The 19,740-nt window shown below is 45.5% G+C and overlaps 1 protein-coding gene across 4 annotated transcripts in view; it reads right to left on the bottom strand.

Moving 5' to 3' along the window:
- Positions 1 to 19,740, bottom strand: part of scube3 (signal peptide, CUB domain, EGF-like 3) — a 72,239-nt gene that overhangs the window by 22,767 nt on the left and 29,732 nt on the right. For 3 of the 4 annotated variants that reach the window (XM_063885767.1, XM_063885776.1, XM_063885759.1), the window contains exons 5-6: positions 6,370 to 6,516; positions 4,388 to 4,504 (exon numbers count right to left, since the gene is read on the bottom strand). The exons of the other annotated variant lie outside the window; for it this stretch is intronic. In XM_063885767.1, coding sequence (XP_063741837.1) covers positions 4,388 to 4,504; positions 6,370 to 6,516 — 264 coding nt within the window. The remainder of the gene's footprint in view (positions 1 to 4,387; positions 4,505 to 6,369; positions 6,517 to 19,740) is intronic. 4 annotated transcript variants of the gene reach the window in all.

Below are 19,740 nucleotides of genomic sequence, written 5' to 3' on the forward strand. Positions count from 1 at the left end.
TTAAATGTCTGATAAGGTTTGTGGTTAACACCAGCTGTAGAAATGTAATCTACTACGTAAAATATGTCAGTAAACTACCTACTTGTAATAGGTTAAACAAATAGTGGTTGCTAACAAGAGAGTAATTAAACTACTAAACGTCATCACTCCAAAACGATTCCACCTTTAGCTCAGCAGTGGTGATAAGCAACCATGCGACCGGCAGCTAGTTCGTTGATAGCCTAACGATAGCTTTGTTTTATCCTGCCGGTTGTATAAATATTTCCCAAAAGCACTAACTTCCCGGGTCGACCTACAACAGAACGTCACCGCTGCACCACTCTGTAGCACAGCGTGTCTCTGAACCCTATACCATTTAACCAAAGCTACGCTACCTTTTTTTTACAGCTATCCAAGGCCAAATCTTCAGGTTGTCTTCCCATCCCTCAGTAGTAGCAGGTACATTTACTATCACATTATCCTGTTTGAAGGTTGATTTCCTGTGACAATGTTCATTGTATCAAAAAGCTCAAACAAAACTTAGACCCACCCATAAGTCAAGCAGATATTATAAGGCTAGGAGAAAGGTGGATGGAATGAATGAGAGGCGATCTTTTCTCTTGCAAATGGTAAATGTCCAATCATGCTCACAGGAGGCGATAACTACATGAGAGAATGACATAACGTTGTTGCAAAAGAAAAGACAGCCTCTTAAACGAACAACTGAGCAAAGAGCAATGATTAATTCCCAAATCCTAACAAATTACTGATGATGGCAGTTCCTCGTCTAAGATGAAAACGGTGACATCTCAAGGCAAAAGTGTTACCTCGCAACATGCAATCATGCAAAGTAAATATTCCACAGAGTGCAGACAAAGTGCAGTTTTTGTTGTTTGTGTGTGAGAGATGAGGCTTTTGCTGGTTAGTATGAGCGGTGCGAGCCTCGACAGACAGAGCGAGCGGTGGTTAGTGCTGCAAGCTGAAAGACAGGGACAGCCAGATTTATGTCTGCGCTTTATGGTGTCTTTTATGGTCAGATCATTTCAGAATTAATGTTGTTAGGCTGTTATGTCAAGTCTCTAAGCGCTGTCAGTGACCCAGCCGTACAATTTATGTGCAGTCACTAAAAAAGGATTGAAAAAAAACAGAACTATCTTTTGTTAATAACTATCATTTACGTAAAAAATAATGATTTTAATTAAACAATTCTTAAAAGCAAATCTACAAAGTGAATTTATTATCTACAGCCCACTGAGTGCATATTTAGACTTGACCACATGGCCTTCATTTAGTATGCAGACCATGTACTCATCCATGATACAGCTGGGGTGACGGATTGGGCCTTTAAGCACATTGACAAAATTGAAAAAGGTAAAACCATTTGAGTTTTTTTTTTATTATTGCAGTACGGGAAACCATGTTTACCCTTACACTACTTCAATTATATTTCAAAAAATATTATTTCAGAACAAAACTCCTGGTCAATCCCTTTAATTAAAGTATGTACTCTCGAGCCCAGAGGATGTCAGAATGACCAATTCAGAGGCCAGCGGAGGTGCCAGATGAGGAAAAAAAACTCTGACAGAAACAACACCACAAAGCATGCAGTCGAACACTAACTGCCACAGTTTGCCCAACATGTTTGATCCCATCATGCAGCATCCAGAAAAAAACGCTTCACAGCAGTGAAGAGGACAGAGCACTGAGAGGTACATTTGAAAACAGCAGCATGAATGCACAGACCACCCGAAATGAGAGCGCAGTGTGTTTATGTTATGGGCATATGCATGTAGACTACATGTGTTTACATGCATGTGATGCATGCATGCTGGATATGTACTGTATGTTTGTGTAGTTGTTTGTATAGCTTTCTGTTTGTGTTATCATCTCCTGCTCTCCTTCTATGAGTGTGTGTGTGTGTGTGTGTGTGTGTGTGTGTGTGTGTGTGTGTGTGTGTGTGTGTGTGTGTGTGTGCGCGTGTGTGCGCGTGTGCGTGTGTGCGTGTGTGTCTAGCATAGTGTCGCCAACTCTTCAGATGATTGAACTCTGAGCATGTCTGCATCTGCCTGCTATTTGTGAATGTTTATGATGTGCTGAGCTAACAGTGTGAATGCTTCCACATGATGGCTGCTCTTTTCTGATACCTGAACTCACTTGATGCACAGACAAATAAACCTGCCTTTTATAAGACTGTTTCAGTAGGAGACTGAACACATGACTCAAATAGTGTGTGTGCAAGTGTGCAGGAATAAGAAAGCAGTCAATGTGTGACTGCCATTCAGAAAAGGGCCTGCTGATATTAATTCCCAGCTACAGTATGCAAGGTATCAACAGAGGTGAGATGGGAAAGATAAAGAGGCAATACTTCCAAACAGAGCAGCATGTGGCGTATTATTACAAAATGCACAACCAAGCCTGGGTGAGGAGAGCCACCGCATAATGAATAAAAAAAGTGTCAGAATTCATAACAAACACTCCCACAAGATGGATGGAACGGTGAATCTGCAGCATACTGAAAAAGCCCACCAGACTAAGTTTGTAATCATGTTTCTTTCTGTATGAAGAAGGCAGACTCAATCATAAACCCTTTCAAATCAATAAGGAGGCTAAATTGGAATATATTTTCACTTTGTGTGGTTGCTATGGATACCCTTCTACACTCTATACATCACTTGCTATTTTCTGAACGCGTTGGCTGAGGGCAATTATCACCGCGTGCCATGAAGACATTTGTGTCATTAAAGAATAATTAAAACTTATTTTACAAACAACTATGATTTCTCAGTTCCAAGCAGAGATAGTGGCATATTGATAGTAAGAATACTTGTATTGTAAGATACGGTTATTGTATTTAAACCTAGCACATGCACTTGAAATATCAGAACACGTATGCAGGTTCTACCTGTGCTACATATAAAATCGTCTACAGATTCAGCATGTGATGCTTTTGAATATTTTTTCTCGGTGGAAACCCTACACAGTTACAGTCCCGGTGCAGAGGAGTGGTGCCTTACTGAAGGTCTTCCAGCGTGCTTGTCCATCACTCTGCTGTCAGTGGTTCATTTGGCAGATTGTTTGCTTTATTGAGGTTTTATTAACTAATATAGTGTCTGGGAGCCGGAGCGCCCCCGTGTCGACCGCAGAGCAGCCCGACCTCCACCTCTGGAACCCTAGACTCTGAGGCGGGAATCAGAGACTTTAACTGACTGACTGCTTCCTAATCTGGCACACCAAATGCACATTTGCTCTGCCTTGGGAACCAGAGAAGCTAAAACATATAATTTTGTTGCGGCCAACTTTGTGGCATCCCCCTGGCCTCGCAGGGTACAGCAATAATGATAGGTTGGCTGACCAGACCTTGACATAGGGCTGGCTCTCATCAGGGCTGCGGTAATAAAGGGGATCCAGAAGCACTGGGCTAATCAGCCGCTACCAAAACCAAACTCTCAAACTTAACAGCCGCTGAAACCAAGCAACCACCTCACCAGTCTGTTTTGCAGGCATAGCCTCTAATTATTTTACTATGTTTGTCTTCCTGACAAAGAAAATGTGTCCTCTACTACTCACTGGACCTTGCATTACAAACCTAGGTCACTATCCTTGCAAAGTACTCGCGTAATGGATTAAATGGGTTTGTACTGTACAGAGAAACTATTAATGACACTGGTTAAATGGTGGATAAAATAAAAGCCTGTCTGCATTAATGCTCAGTCTCAAATTTACACCGGACTTACTTTATCGTTAATGTTCCATGATTGTCGATGAAATGTCTGTGCAATTCTGGATGGCTAAGCAAAATCCGTAAGCGTTTATCGAGACTTGAACTTTGACTGTACTGCACCTGCAGGCTTCATCTGACAGGAAACTGCTCTTAAGAACGGTTCAATATGCCTGAGTGGCTGAATGATTTTTACTCAACTTAAGTCAACTGAGGCAAACACTGATAATTGCCAGTGGAAGGTTAGGTCAGGTGTGCGAGTTAATTCCCAACGGTAGCAGTGGAGGAACTGACCCAAGGGCTAATAGAAGGTGTGCATCTGACTGCATGGCTGAGAAACAGAGAGGAATAGGTCCAGTGAAGAGGAGGAGGAAGAGGAGGAGAAGCCAAAGCAGATGCAGGGACTGAGAGGTTACTGGAGCAGCAGCAGAGAGGAAAGCACAGTGTGTGGTAGCCTTTTGTCCTTGTATGTCACAGATCAAGAGAGAAAGTCCAGGTGTAGAGCTACTGTCACAATGCCTGCATTTCAACAGTATTTTATCACATTAAACCTCTTTTCAGACTTAAATTAAATTTGCTTTTGGACATAACAGGTTGAATTAATCATTTGTGGTTCTAATTTCTTTTTTTTTTCATTCCAAAGCCATTATTTCTTGCCCCCGGTAAATGCATCCGGATGAGATGACTCACCTACACAAGTCTTTCCGTCGCTGTGGAGGACAAACTTCATGTGGCACGAACACTTGGGGCCATGGTCTGTCTCCTCGCAGATGTGCTGGCAACCTCCATTACCGTAGTTACACGTCACTATTGAAGAGCACACAGTTAATGTAAACTGTGCATATAGGATAATACACACTTTTGGAAGTTGATGGTAGAAAGGTGACAAGAAATGAAGGTATAGAGACATGCAACAAATGTCCCCAGCTGGAGGACACTTCAGGATGATACACTCTGTTTCTCTGAGCCATATGCTCTATGACGTTAATATTGTGAGCTCAGACTGCATTCAGTCCTTCAGAAGGCTACAAGGAGACTGTATGTAAAGCTCCCTATAGTGAAGATCCTTCAAAATGATTCGATAACAGTATGCTAGCGAAAACAGTCCCAAATTACTAAAGATGCGCACCAGCATAATGATTGTTTAGACTCAAACCTGCTTACACTATTCAGTAGGATTAGAGCGCCGCAAACTAATGGGACCTCTAGACACATTATAATTAAACTATGCTTATCATAATGTGAAAAAGGGCAGGCTAAATTACATTTGTCATTATCATTGCTTCATCTATTCATTACTTCAGACAGACAAGTTTTTAAACACTCAAACAGCGGCTTATGTTGCCTGGAGCAAGAGGTTGAACTAACTCACTCATTATAAGTCACTGCATGAACCGTCTTCATTATAAGAACTGTAATTAATCAAGCACAACGGTCCAAAAATGTAAAGGTGACAAATGTGTGTGTCGTATATAAAACTTTTTCAGGAGTTCCTACCTACCCCCCACACACTGTGAAATAATACAACACAGTCACTTTTTTGTGGGATGCCTAGATCAGAAAGCAAAGGAGCCATTAAGATTTAACTTCCCTTCCTATGTCACATCGATGCTCATTTAAAAAAAACCACCATCTGAGTATATCCACCCACTATCTTTGCTGAAGGTGCACCATATTTTTCTCGCAAGCAAATCAGAGCACACTTTTTCTTTTTCACTTGGGAGGCCAACAGACATGTACTAAAAAAAATGTTTTAGACAGAAGGTGAATACAGGTGTATCTGTCCAGGAGGAAAACAATAGCATAAGTAAGTATGTAAACATGTTCTATTAAAAACCCAAAATACAAGTATGAACCGGGAAATGAGTCAAATATGTCCCCCTTTAAGTGAACGCTTTGTAAGAAATGTGTGACATTACTTACAAACAGCACAAGGTTCATGTCAGCTACACATAAATGATTGGAAGAGTAAGATTTCTGGTTTAAGTATGTGTGTGTCTGCAAATCCTTAAGTGCAAATACATTTATTTGCTAGCAGGCGAAGGGGAGCATTAACCCCGGCACTTCTAACACACCTGTGATGACAGAGTGAAAGAGAGCACGAACAAGCCTCCGCCATCCTGTCTGCACCCTACCATCCCAGCGCCTTTTGCCCTTTTCCTGGGCTGTCAAAGAAAAAACTATAGAATAACACTTCTCCAATCCTTATCCAAACACAGACAAATCCCCCATCAGCCCTGGCCCCAGCTCTGACAGGATGATCTCCGTTGCACAGCAACAGGAAGTGTGCGCTGTCCATCAGAGCGGTCCCCTTCGAGTAACCTCCACACTTGCCCTGGTTGTGTAAATGATCGCTGCTTATTTGATAAACATGTTTTTCTTTACGAGGGTACTATTTAGAACATTAGTCACGGCTTGGTAATGTAACTTAAATGTCAGTAGGCTACTTCAAAATCCGTTGGAAGGCATTTGCAGAATGAGCACCATTATCCATCATCGGCACATTTCCCACCACAATCACCTTTTCATGAGGAGCCTATAAATCCTTCTAGTGGTGTGTTTCCCTGTGTGTGTGTGTGTGTGTGTGTGTGTGTGTGTGTGTGTGTGTGTGTGTGTGTGTGTGTGTGTGTCTTTCACAGAGAGGCACTATGCTTCAGGTTGACATGACTTACATTTGCAGTCCTTCATGTTGCGCGTGAGCTGGAATCCAGGTCGACACTCACAGGAGATGCCACCCTTCTGTGTTTCCCTACAGATGTGAGCACAGCCGTGATTCTTGTCCATGCAGGTGGGTCCCTCCTTTGCGGCATCAGCTTGCACTGTGAAGGAAACAACAAGACACAGAGAGAGAGGAAGTTTATGTCTTAACTGCGTCTACAGATTACACACAGTTTTTAAAGCCAAAGGCCTTTCAGTAAACTAAGCGTTTGGTTTTAAATCAGATGTCAAAGAGCTGGTAAGAGGAGTAAAAATGCTCAAAGGCCTTTCACGCTTTCAGTCAAATATATGCCTACTGCTGGTGATGGACATACCCAGTACCCTTTCACAAAGTTTCAAGCACTTGTTGGAACACGCTCACTCGGTTTAGGCTATAAAAAGGCGGCTGCCTACAGAAAGGATAAAAACTCTCAGCAGGAGCTGATCCAGTAGACCTGTAATTTTAATTGAGGTAATCCCCCATAAAGAAAAGAGAGGAGATCACAGTGAAGGAAACTCCTTGGTAAAAAATGTGTCTGAAGAGAACGAAATCAAGGGGGGTGGCACCAAACAAGAGGGGTCAGTGCACCTTTTATCATCAAGGTGAAGCACTTCAAAATGCGACGACCCTCTAACAATAAAAACTGAAGATAAAACATTTCATATTTCATGTTTTTACTAAACACGGCACATAAAAGATGAGTAATTTCTGTGGGATGTATGAATGCTTCATGAAGAGGCACAACAGACACCTATGAGCAAGCATTCCTATGACTTTAAACTCCTTCAAGTCATTAATTATTACACACACACACACACACACACACACACACACACACACACACACACACAGTGCTCCCTCTGCTCTGCACTGCAATGACGCTGCTGCCTTCGCGGTGGTGAATACTGATATTTGACTTATTCGTTCTGATATCCTACACCGCTGCAGATGCAGGGACAAACCTCAGCCCTCTGGCTCATTAAAAGGCAAGCAGATCTCTCTCAGTTTCCTTCTCTTCTGGCGAACAGGGAGGCAGTGAGCGAAAGGACATCTCCATTAATGTCTCATTAAATCTGCTGTTGCAATGAAGGGTGTTTGGAGGTCTAACTTTCTTAATGAGCCAACTTTTTTAGCAACAAATGTAAGCATTTGCATATGGAAGTGTCAACACCTAAAGCACATAAAACCTTGTGTGTGCTCTCCCACTGAAGTCCAAATGTGTCCATCTAGAAAAGCTTGTGCTATCATACTGACGTACAGTACCTGCCTCGAGGGTTATAAGGAGAAAACAATCTCAGCTTGACAAAAACGTGTTTTTACATTGTTTTGTGCTTGACTACTTATTTACGTAGTTTAACTCCTGCCACCATAATGTTGTTTAATTATGCCCTCTTGTTTTCCATATGTTTTGCCAAGAATGCAACCTGCCTTTTTTATATATTTTCGCTGACTGGCTGAAATCTATTCTGAGTCTTCAAGTTTGACCTCCTGTTTAAATACTTTCCATCACTTTAAGTCAGTCAACAAGTGTCACAAGGTCACACGATCCTCTCAGACTTTCCTTCCTGAGTTCTTGTCGTGGTTTGCAGACAGGGTGAACTATCAGACACTAACTGCATCAACAGCCCTCCCTGCCTCACAAAGACTCAGCGCTGAACAAACACCGGGCCAGCGCTCAAGCTCTGAAGGCATAAAGAAAAAGCACGGCAGGACTGAGTGAAGTGACCATGAATGAGCATCAACAGAGCAGCTGCTGTAAAGTGCTGCAAATTTCACAGCGAGTCATGTGGATATTTAAGTAGGATGTGGAATTCAGTGGTCCCCTTCCTTGGCTTTGTGTCAATCTGAGGCCAGCGCAAGAAGCAGACCTCTATGAACTTAACAGAGGATTGAATTTCCAACTAAGTAACCCCAAAAGACTAAAGATTACTTACTAAGGTTGTATTATGCATCCCAAAACTCACTTCACTCCCTTTTAATTTTATGCACCCCCTTTCCCCCTCGCAGGCTATAGAACCATCCATCAATAGCATGTCGGACTGGGGCCAGAACCTGGGCCTTCATCTCTCTGAGGACCAATAAAAGCCGAAGTGTTGACACAATGGCGCTTTTCTCCAGGCCAGGCCAAGCTATCATCCACTGTGTGCTGTTCCCTCTAACTGGCTGCCAAATGCATCAAGTTTTTATCATTATTAAATGAGGGGAAGCAGAAAGAAAAATATCCTTTCAGAAGGAACTGGATGGAAAAATGAAGGATAGAAAAAGTAAATGCTACAACATACAAAGTTGCACAGTCAACTAAAACAATCTGCTGACCAATAAAGCATAACTATATGTAGAAACTAATAAAAAAAACATCACAGACTTCTTTATACACTCAGAACTGACAAGAAATAGAATCCAGATTCTTGAGAGGGAGTCTTTTCAAAAAGCTACGGAGGGACGAACCAGAGGGAATATGGTTTTCACACAGCTGGACACAAACAGGCGTCATCAAAACTCCTGCACTGTGGTAAAAAAAAGGAACACTGCAATTAAGCAAGAAAACAAGTGGGAGTGTTCCCCCTACAAAAGAGCCACAACTCTATCCTCCCGGGTCGGGTCACGACCTCTGTACCCAACACTAAGAGGTGATGCTGTTTCCAGAAGCCAATAAATCACTTTTTGTCCGGTACGCTCAATAAAACCTGTGTGTTAAAGTAATAGTAAGACATTTTGGGAAATATGTTTACTGCTTTCTTGCTGAGAGTTAATTAAGTTATATAAAAGATTTTGATCACTCTAATGGTAAAGTAATATAAAGATTTAGTTTGAATCAATATAAAAAAAGCAATGCAAAATAATAATAACATTGTGTTATTATTACACATTCAAGCCTAACTTAACATGTTAATTAGAGAGCTTTGCAGATTGTTTTCTAATTGTTAATATAATCAATAAAGCCTCTTGGCATGTAATCGTAAATATTCCTTTAGCACATTAATGATTAAACAAACAACAATCAATGAGAACTTTTTCATTATTTAGTAGCTATTATTATAAATAGTTTACCGGTTGAAACATTGTACTTTTTGAGAGGAAATGTTTCCCTACATACACAATCAGGGCTTTTATGAATATGGCTCAAGGGCAGACAAAACTTATTATAGTAGCACTTTATGTGCCCCACTTAGATCTCGTTGAGTATGCTAAATTTACACTGCTTACTTTTCTTATTCTTAAACAAACAACAGCAGGATCCTTGGGGATAACCTGACCACAGTAAGTTGTTCAAACTCAGGAGCAGAATCAATTTTAGTGTCATTGAGTCAGTGAAACTTGTGTGAGATCTGCAGCAAGTGCCTGCAGGACATGGCATTAAGTGCATCTCACATCACATAGCCACCTTTCTGAAAACCAGCAGGTGAGGCCATTTGATTAAAAAAAAAGTGAAGGTACATAAGGATTTACTGATAGACTCCTCTGGGCAAGTCAGTCTAAATGGATAGCTGTGAGGAGAGATTGATAGGAGCTCAAATCACCATCTAAGCCAGTGGCTGGCAATTTCAACTATATCACTTGTTAGCAACAAATGAACAAGAAGTGTCTCACAACTTTCAGCACCCATAAGCTATTGTTTAGGAGTTTCAATGCAGTCAGCTGATATCCAGGGCAAGACTCTCTCTCATGCAGCAGTCATTGTTTCTGACTACCAATAGATTTTCCAATGAGAATGGAGTTGAGAGACGATGTCTATTAACAGATTGTTTCACAGAAAACCCATTTACACTAAGTTCAGAGCTTTAAAGATAACAGAAAGCAAAATCTTCATCAGGTGTCTGGCTGATGGTTACTGACATTGCATTGCATTTTGCTCACTTTATACAGATTGTTAACAACGGGCAACCAAATCCCTCTCAAGGGAGATGTGCAATGCTAAACAGACTAAAAACAGAAAGCTCACTGATACTGGTAACAAAATCTTATTGTGTTGCCTAAAGATTCTGCATGCATATACTGTATATGTTTTGAAGGGATTACTCTGAACCAGGCCAGCTCTTACAACACTAAAAAATATCTACTGAATACATATTTTCTGACGCAGAGAAATATTTGCATCATGGACACAAAAGATCCAGGCTCTTGACTGTCCTTCTGAGCTAAAACTCCTCTACCAATAAAAACAAACTCTCAACAGAAGGCTATGATTTTAACTTTACATGTGGGACTGCACAAAAGAAGTAAAATTAACATGGGTGCTCCAACTAAGATGCCATGTAACAGGTAACAAACAGGATCGTCGAACAAAAGATCGAAGGAGGCCACAAGTTCTTCACCACAGCGCTGCAAGCTCTCTTAAACCTGAGTGGAGAGACTGAAACAATGCGGTTGAAGTAGTGGAAGGCATGCCAAGGGTTTATTGTCTGCTCTGAGTGCATAGGGCAGAGAAAAGAAGGCTCACAGTCCACGCTGAGCTGCTGTCAAACGACTCAGAGGGGAGACCCCTCTTTGCTTGACGCTGGCTGGAGAACATTAAGCAGCTAGCTAGTGTTGGTGGGTTACACACTGAAGAGAAGGGGCCTAAGCATGGAGCCACCACACTATTAAAGCAACATTCCTTCCTCTTAGATAATGGGCCCTTAAAAGTTTTAATAGGAGGATAAAAATGTCAGCGCATGAAAAGGAGAATGGAAAGGAGCTGAACTGGATTGGGCTGGGCTGAGCTGCGACGCAGATGGTCAGACGGAGTAAGAGGGCAGTCATTTGGTCAAGGAAGTAGCTCTTCCCCTCTGACTCCGTTCATAGAGAGTAGAGAGAATCCACCCAAGTGCTACTGTCTGGTCTAGAGTGCAAGCGCTGATTTTCCGCAGCTCCCCAAGGCCTTGTTGAGGCTGCATTTTACTCCCTTCTCTGCAATATGAACCACTGAAAGCATGCCTGGAAAATGGAAAAGACAGCAGAGAGAATTCTGGACGGATAGATGTCACTGCCAAAGTGCAACTTTTATTGGTAAATTGTGCCCCCGGGATTGAAATAAAACATATGCACTAAACATTATGCTCCTAAACAAGCCAAGTATAATTTTCGGATCAGTTTAAACTGCAGTACAGTTCAGAGTCGTCACTGTTGAAACAGCCATGAATACAATAATCTTGCATTAATAAATTGCATGTGTATGCATTGACACACAGGTGTATTTGCATAATGTAAGCAGGTTGCAAGTGGATTTCTGTGCATCTACCCATCTGTGTCACAGACAGTTGTGCAGCACCTGTTGGGAAAGTGTCACTCTTGCCTTTACTCCCTCTCTTGTTCTATCAAGGTCACCTCACTGTGCAGTCCCAAAGGAGCTCATCCTCCAAACAGAACAGACAACATTGCAGCAGAAAACAGCAGAGCTTTCAAATAAAGATGTACAAAAAGGATATGAGATACAGTTTGTTATTAAAGAGCATTCTTTCTAAGAAATCAAAAAGGGAGAGGCAGCTGAATAAGGCAACTGTCTCTGCAGAGCTCAGTCTAGCCCTCTGCTTAAAGGCATGACAGCCAAGTGTTAGTGGAAAAACCCCACTGGCACTCAAGCAGTCTGCAGCAGCATGCTGGCCAGCTTAGAGATGGCCTTCAACAAACCCACGAGCAAAAGGGATGCCCGTCTCAAATGAGGTATGGAGAATTCAGAGGCAAGGCAGCCAACATTTGCAAAAGCCCACGCCACCAATGTATATTTGTTCAAGGGTGGGGGAAACAGAGGTGGGGACACAGGTGGGGGGACAAAGAGGGAGGATGATGGAAGATAACGTAGGAAAAAGACATGGTGGGGAATCAAATGGGGGCTGTACAATGAAAGTCAAGGGGGATAGAAAAGTGCCTGTATTTCTTCGTCTGCTGCCAGAATTACTTAAGAGACTTAATTGGTAGCAATAGGAGCACGAGGCGTTCCCTTCGCTCCACTTCCCCAGAATAGGAAAAGAGCCTGGTTATACGGTTGGGCTGCAGAGCAATGGAGCAGTGACTTCTGCACTTGTAAAAACAGTTCTGTGGCCAATGCACAGACAGGCAGGCAAGCCTGCTGAGAACCAAGAGGGGGAACATGTAAGAACCGTGTCGGCTCCTGCACAGTGGGATATCCACACAGCACAAGACATGAAGATACATTACACCCATAAAATGTCTTTATGCAAACACAAATAGACAGATATTTTTACATTGCTTCATCTGAATGATGGAAACTGGCTTTTTAGTAGCCTTAGAAAGTATGTTATCTCATGTGTTTACAATAACAACCAAACATCGATAACACAAGGTTCAATGAGCTGGTGACTGAATTCAACATGCGTCTAAATGTCAGAACAGAACCTGTACAAAAATGCCTCCAGCAGGATTGAATTTAAAAATCACTGAGTTGCGTGCTTGTGTTTGTGTACGATTTTGTCCATCATGTTTATTGTGTTCATGTTTGTTCACATTCGCTGCACAAGGGGGTAACAACCACTTTGAGAAGCTAATGGAAGTTGTAAACACAGGATGAGCTTCCATTGACAAGTAAACATTTCCTAGAAAGACAAGGCCAATTGTACAGAAAATAGCACTGCTATATTCACAGTCAAGTATCTGATAAAAAAAATGTTCTATTAGTTTTTCCGATGGGGTAAAAACAACAAGTTAATGTTGTTTTCTCAACGATAATTTGAACATCAGCAAAATGACATACTTACACAATAGACTTGACTTGCTTGATGATATAGAAACAGCGTTCATCTGTTTTTGTGCACTTTGAAGACTTGAGTGCAGTCGCTTATCAACTAATTGTTACAGCAGTGAATGGTGACAGTAAAACCTCAGGGGCTTTTATAACCAAGGTTTCCCTGCGATGCACTTCAAATGCTGCAATACAACAGACAGGTTGGTGTGAACGTGTTTGCTGATATTCATAAGTTTTCCACACAATGCCAGGCACACTTATGGTGTAATGTTTGGCAATACACCATCTTATTTAACCTGTGATAGTTCACCACATTTATATATAGTGTCTAACAATCAAAATATTTTGAGGTGAAGACAGAATCCAAAAGTAATAATATGTGACTTGCACAACAGCCCATCAGTTCACACTTAAGGTAATTACCCTACCGGATATTCAGAAACGTACAGGATTTAAATTATGGATGTGTGGGTTGACTGAGCCAGAGATTCCAGAATTCCAATGTGCTGGATCCCGTCTCAAGCACATATAGTAAGTCCCTGTTATCCCTGCATATAAAAGAAACAATAAATCAAACGCAACGCAGTGGAACCTCTCTTGACCTAAATGGCATTCCTATCAACCACAGAGCACCTTGGCTGGCCTTTCACAGGCTTTTTTTTCTTGACTGGGAGAAATGTTTGGGGGAGAATAAATGAACTGTTACATTTTGGCCGGCTAGACGATGTAGCCTTCATTTGGCCGGAGTTATTCCTGCTCAGGGGGGCAGGGGCAGGTCTAATAAGAGACAGGCCAGCAGCAGCCTTGTCATCAGCTGAGAGGCTGGCAGACCCCTGCTGCCTAATTGGCACAGACTCCTTGCTAACAAGGGTTTCTACCAGCAGGGGAAACAGACTGTTCACTGCAGTGACCAGCTCTCCACCGTCCCTAGGAAGACTTGCAGAAGTTGCCCAGGGAACACCTGACTCATTAATGAAAGAAATGGAAAGCTGATGTCTTTTTAATGAGAACAATAAAGCTCATGAGCAAACTGCACCCCAGGCTTTGCTCTTTAAGAGGAGCCTCTGCAAAACGAATGGAGAGTTAAATTTAACCTGACTTGGCTGGAAGATGAGATCAGTTTTTATTTTCTCAGTGAATTTTTTTCTCCCTGAGCCAATTGCACATTATGTGTTCAGTCAGCAAGGAAAGTGATATTTACAGCAGTTCTGGAGGGTTATAGTCCAATAACTTGAGCGAGATGCTTCCTCCCTACTTCCATTTTCCCTCAGACACACATTGTTGCAATAAAAGCAGTAATAATAAGCAGATGAGTAGTTGTTCTGTCAGTCTTTTAAAAGTAATGAAACAATGACAGAGCGGCTATCTGATGAGTGAAGGAAGTTTGAAGATTTATGGCAGCTTTAATCTCTTGATCCAAATGGGTCTCATCTGGAAGCAATAAAGAAACAAATTTAATATGAAAATGGAACATTAACAGGAACTGAGGACATTTATCAAGAAAGAAAGAGGAGAAAGGAAGTGTAGGACCGGAGCTCACAGTCGGCTCCTGTGACAGATATAGCAGTAGTGCTTTGAAACACATGATACTGATTTCACTCCAGTCAAATAACACTGCGTTTATGAAATGTAAACATTGACAGTTCACTAGGCCAGACTGATCTCATACGCCAGACTTTCAAGATCCTCAGTTCACCATCCGAGGGGATTGAGGAACATCATAGTCTAATGACTCCCAGCACAGCAAGTTATCTTACAAAAGAGGGAGCAGAGATGAAGAGACACTTGTTGTTGTTGTGGTCACAGCAGTCTGCTGTGTTTTTCCTCCTCCTGGGTTTGCCACTCCCCCTGTCGGTCTCACTTCACACCTGGCCGTCATCTGCAATCATGCTCACCTGGTCGTCATCTCCAATCAACTCCCCTTCATAAACCCTTGGATTCCCTGCTGTCGGTGCCAGATCGTACTTCGCTCTACAGTGGTAATGATACGTACCCGGCTCCAGTTTACCTTGTTACCTTGTTACCTTGTTACCTTGTTACCTTGTTACCTCGCTACCGAACTCTCGTCTCTTGTTGCCTTTGACCACAACCTAACTCTGTTTCCCTCTGCCTGCAGTTATCCGGATCACGCACTCCAGCTCGCCTGCCTCACCCTCCCCCCGGTTTCCGCGTCCTCTACCTGCTCCTCCACCTCACTCAATAAACCCCCTTGCATCAATTCAACACCGTCTCTTGTCTGCTCTTGGGTTCAGAATCGTTATCTTAACAGAACGATCTGGCCAAGATGGACCCAGCGGACATGGACAGCATCCGCGGAGCTCTCGCCGCCCAAGGCACTCAGGTTGCTGAGCACAGCCAAGCCCTCCGGGAAGCTATGGAAGCCTTTAGGAATCTCGCTACCCGAGTCACTCAGATGGGTGCGCAATTGGACTTACTAGCCCCCCTTACCACAGCGCCTCCACCGTCAGCTTCACCTCCGCCGGCCCCCACTCTCCCGACACACCTGCCACGAGCTCGTGAGCCTCTCATTCCTGCGCCTGAGCGCTACGCTGGGGACATGGGTATGTGCAGAGCCTTTTTGATCCAGTGTTCACTAGTTTTCAGTCAGCAGCCCCTCACCTATCCCACTGAAAAGGCTAAGATCGCCTACATTATGGGGTCACTTAAGGGTAACGCATTAGAGTGGGCTTCAGCATTATGGGACAGTGATTCCCCAGTCAACGATAATTTTGAGCTTTTTGTAGCCGAAATGAGGAAGGTTTTTGATCATCCAGTAGAGGGAGGGGACGCCGCCAAGCGGCTTATTTCCCTTCGTCAGAGCTCCCGCAGTGTAGCTGAGTTCTCCGTCGAGTTCCGGACCCATGCAGCCAGGTCGGGCTGGAACGACAGGTCACTATGTGGGCTTTTTCTTTCCGCTCTCAGCGAGTCAATTAAGGATGAGCTGGCTACTAGGGAGGAGTCTAACACTCTCGATGAACTGATCTCCCTTTCCATCCGGCTGGATAATCGTCTACGCGAGCGGCGTAGGGAGAGGACAGGCAGTTCCGTACCCCCGGCACTCGCTGCTTCCTATTCTCCTCACTTCCCGAGAGCTGCTCTCTCTGCCCCCGTGACACATGCAGTCACTGAAGAGGAGCCCATGCAGCTGGGGCGCACTCGTCTTACCCAAGCGGAGCGGCTTCATCGGATCAAGACCGGAGTGTGTCTGTACTGTGCGCTGCCCGGGCATCTCATCTCCACCTGTCCGTCACGACCAAAAGACAGGGCTCGGCAGTGAGACTCGGGGCCCTGCTGAGCCACGCCCCCTCCGTCCCCGTTCCTCACTATGCACGCTCACCGCTGGATGCCACTCTGCTGTCCCTCGGTCATCCCTTTCCGGTATCGGCCCTTGTGGATTCGGGAGCGGATGAGAACTTCATCGACGCCGGCTTCGCGTCTCAGGTTGGCATTCAGTTGGAACAATTACCCTCTCCATTAAACGCTAATGCCTTAGATGGCCGCCACCTGGCCCGTGTTACTCACTGTACTAAGCCCCTGGAGTTAATTGTTTCTGGTAATCACCACGAGATGCTTCAGTTTCACGTCATCCGGTCTCCCCTTATTCCCCTGGTTCTGGGCCACCCCTGGCTCAAGCGGCACAATCCCCAATTTGACTGGTCTTCTGGCAAGGTGGTGAGTTGGAGCACTTTTTGTCACTCCACCTGCTTACAGTCTGCCCTGTTTCCAACAGAGGGAGGTGTCCCCTTGCCCCAGGAAACCCCCGACCTCTCCTTGGTCCCCCCCATCTATCATGACCTGGGAGAGGTGTTTAGTAAGTGTCGTGCACTCACCCTGCCTCCCCATCGCCCCTATGACTGTGCCATTGATCTCCTCCCCGGCGCCCCTTTGCCCAGTAGTCGCCTGTATAACTTGTCCCGTCCTGAGAGGGAGGCCATGGAGAAGTATATTAAGGATTCTCTTTCGGCTGGCCTCATGAGACCCTCCTCTTCTCCTGTTGGTGCAGGATTTTTTTTTGTTGCCAAGAAGGACAAGTCTCTTCGTCCATGTATTGATTTCAGGGGACTCAATAACATTACAGTCAAAAACAAGTATGCCTTGCCCCTCATCAGTTCCGCATTTGAGCCGCTGCAGGGTGCTACAGTCTTCTCCAAGTTGGATCTACGCAATGCCTACCACCTGGTGCGTATCCGGGAGGGCGATGAGTGGAAGACTGCTTTTAACACCCCCCTCGGCCACTTTGAGTACCTGGTCATGCCTTTCGGCCTCACTAACGCCCCTGCCGTGTTCCAGAACCTGGTAAACGATGTCCTCCGGGATTTTCTCAACCGCTCAGTTTTTGTCTATTTAGACGACATCCTTATTTTCTCTCGCAACCAGGAGGAACACTTCCAGCATGTCAGGCAAGTTCTTCAGCGGCTGTTGGAGAACAAATTATATGTGAAGGCCGAGAAGTGTGAGTTCAGTGTCACCTCTGTATCCTTCCTTGGGTTCATCATTGAGAGCGGGCAAGTGAGGACCTGTCCCGAGAAGGTCAGTGCAGTGACAGACTGGCCCATTCCCGATTCCCGCAAGAAACTGCAGCAGTTCCTGGGATTTGCCAATTTCTACCGGAGGTTCATCCGTGATTACAGTAGGGTTGCAGCACCTCTCACCCGTCTCACCTCTCCTGCCCGCCCATTTGCCTGGACGCCTGAGGCGGAGACTGCCTTCTCTGGTCTTAAAAGACTTTTCTCGTCTGCCCCCATTCTTATCCAACCTGACCCCTCCAGGCAGTTCATCGTGGAGGTCGATGCGTCTGACACGGGGGTGGGGGCGGTCCTGTCCCAGCGCTCAGCTTCTGATGAGAAGATTCACCCCTGCGCCTTTTTCTCTCGCCGGCTGGTACCTGCTGAACGTAACTATGATGTTGGTAACCGCGAGCTGCTGGCTGTGAAACTGGCATTGGAGGAATGGCGGCACTGGCTTGAGGGGGCAGAACAGCCGTTCGTGGTTTGGACCGACCACAAGAATTTGTCATACATCCAGACAGCTAAGCGCTTGAATTCCCGCCAAGCCCGGTGGTCCCTGTTTTTTGGGCGGTTTAATTTCTCCCTCACCTACCGTCCCGGATCCCGTAACGTCAAACCTGACGCCCTCTCCCGTCAGTTTAACACTATGAACACACCGGCCTCCCCTGACACTATCCTCTCTCCTTCCTGCCTCAAGGTTGCTGCTGTCACCTGGGAGATAGAGTCCCTCATCCGGAAGGCCCAAGTCACCGAACCAGATCCGGGCAACGGCCCTCCTAACCGTTTCTTTGTCCCCAGTTCGGTTCGCTCTCAAGTTCTGGTGTGGGGCCACACATCGCGCTTTGCCTGTCACCCTGGCGTGGGCCGCACCCTGTCCCTCCTGAAGAGGCACTTTTGGTGGCCAGCGATGGACGCTGACACCCGGGCATTCGTGCTTGCCTGCACGGTGTGTGCTCGGGCCAAGTCCTCCCATCAACCTCCTGCTGGTCTGTTACGCCCTCTCCCTGTTCCTGGTCGGCCCTGGTCCCACATTGGCCTGGATTTTGTGACTGGTCTTCCCCCCTCTAAGGGCCACACTGTAATACTCACCGTTGTGGACAGATTTTCGAAGGCGGTTCACTTCATTGCGCTTCCTAAGCTCCCCACTGCCACAGAGACTGCCCAGCTGCTTGTGCAGCATGTCGTTCGCCTCCACGGGATTCCCGCTGACCTCGTCTCCGACCGTGGTCCCCAGTTCGTTTCCCAAGTGTGGAAGGCCTTCTGCCGAGCGCTGGGGGCCTCTGTCAGCCTGTCATCAGGGTACCAGCCGCAGACTAATGGGCAGGCTGAGAGAGCCAATCAGGACCTCGGAACCGCGCTGCGTTGTGTGGCTGCGCGCAACCCCTCGGCTTGGAGTGACCATCTCTCTTGGATCGAGTATGCCCACAATTCCATGTCCTGTGCTGCCACCGGCATGTCCCCGTTCGAATGCTCCCTGGGATACCAGCCACCCTTGTTTCCTGCTCAGGAGGATTACATCTCCGTCCCCTCGGTCCAGCACCATCTCCGCCGTTGTCGCAGGACGTGGAGGGACGCACGCACCGCTCTGCTGCGCTCCGCAGAGCAGAACCGGCGCATTGCTGATCGCCACCGGGCTCCCGCTCCTGCCTATCGGGTGGGTCAACAGGTGTGGTTGTCCTCTAGGGATCTCCCCTTACGAACTGGCTCCAAGAAGTTAACCCCTCGTTTTGTTGGCCCTTTCCCTATTATTTCCGTCATCAATCCCTCAGCGGTCACACTCAAGCTGCCTCCAGCCATGCACGTCCACCCCACCTTCCATGTCTCTCGTTTAAAGCCAGTCTCCACCAGTCCCCTCTCCCCCCCGGACGTTCCCCCCCCACCTCCCCGTTTGACTGACAACCACCCAGATTACACCGTCCGGCAGTTGCTGGACATTCGTCGTCGGGGCAGGGGGTATCAGTACCTCGTGGATTGGGAGGGTTATGGGCCAGAGGAAAGGAGCTGGGTTTCGCGGGGCCTCATCCTCGACCCCTCCCTCATCCGGGATTTTCATCGGGCTCACCCAGAGAGGCCTAGGCCGCCTGGAGGCGTCCATTGAGGGGAGGGTACTGTTGTGGTCACAGCAGTCTGCTGTGTTTTTCCTCCTCCTGGGTTT

The sequence above is a fragment of the Eleginops maclovinus genome, chromosome 1 (assembly GCF_036324505.1).
Source record: "Eleginops maclovinus isolate JMC-PN-2008 ecotype Puerto Natales chromosome 1, JC_Emac_rtc_rv5, whole genome shotgun sequence".
NCBI lineage: Eukaryota > Metazoa > Chordata > Actinopteri > Perciformes > Eleginopidae > Eleginops > Eleginops maclovinus.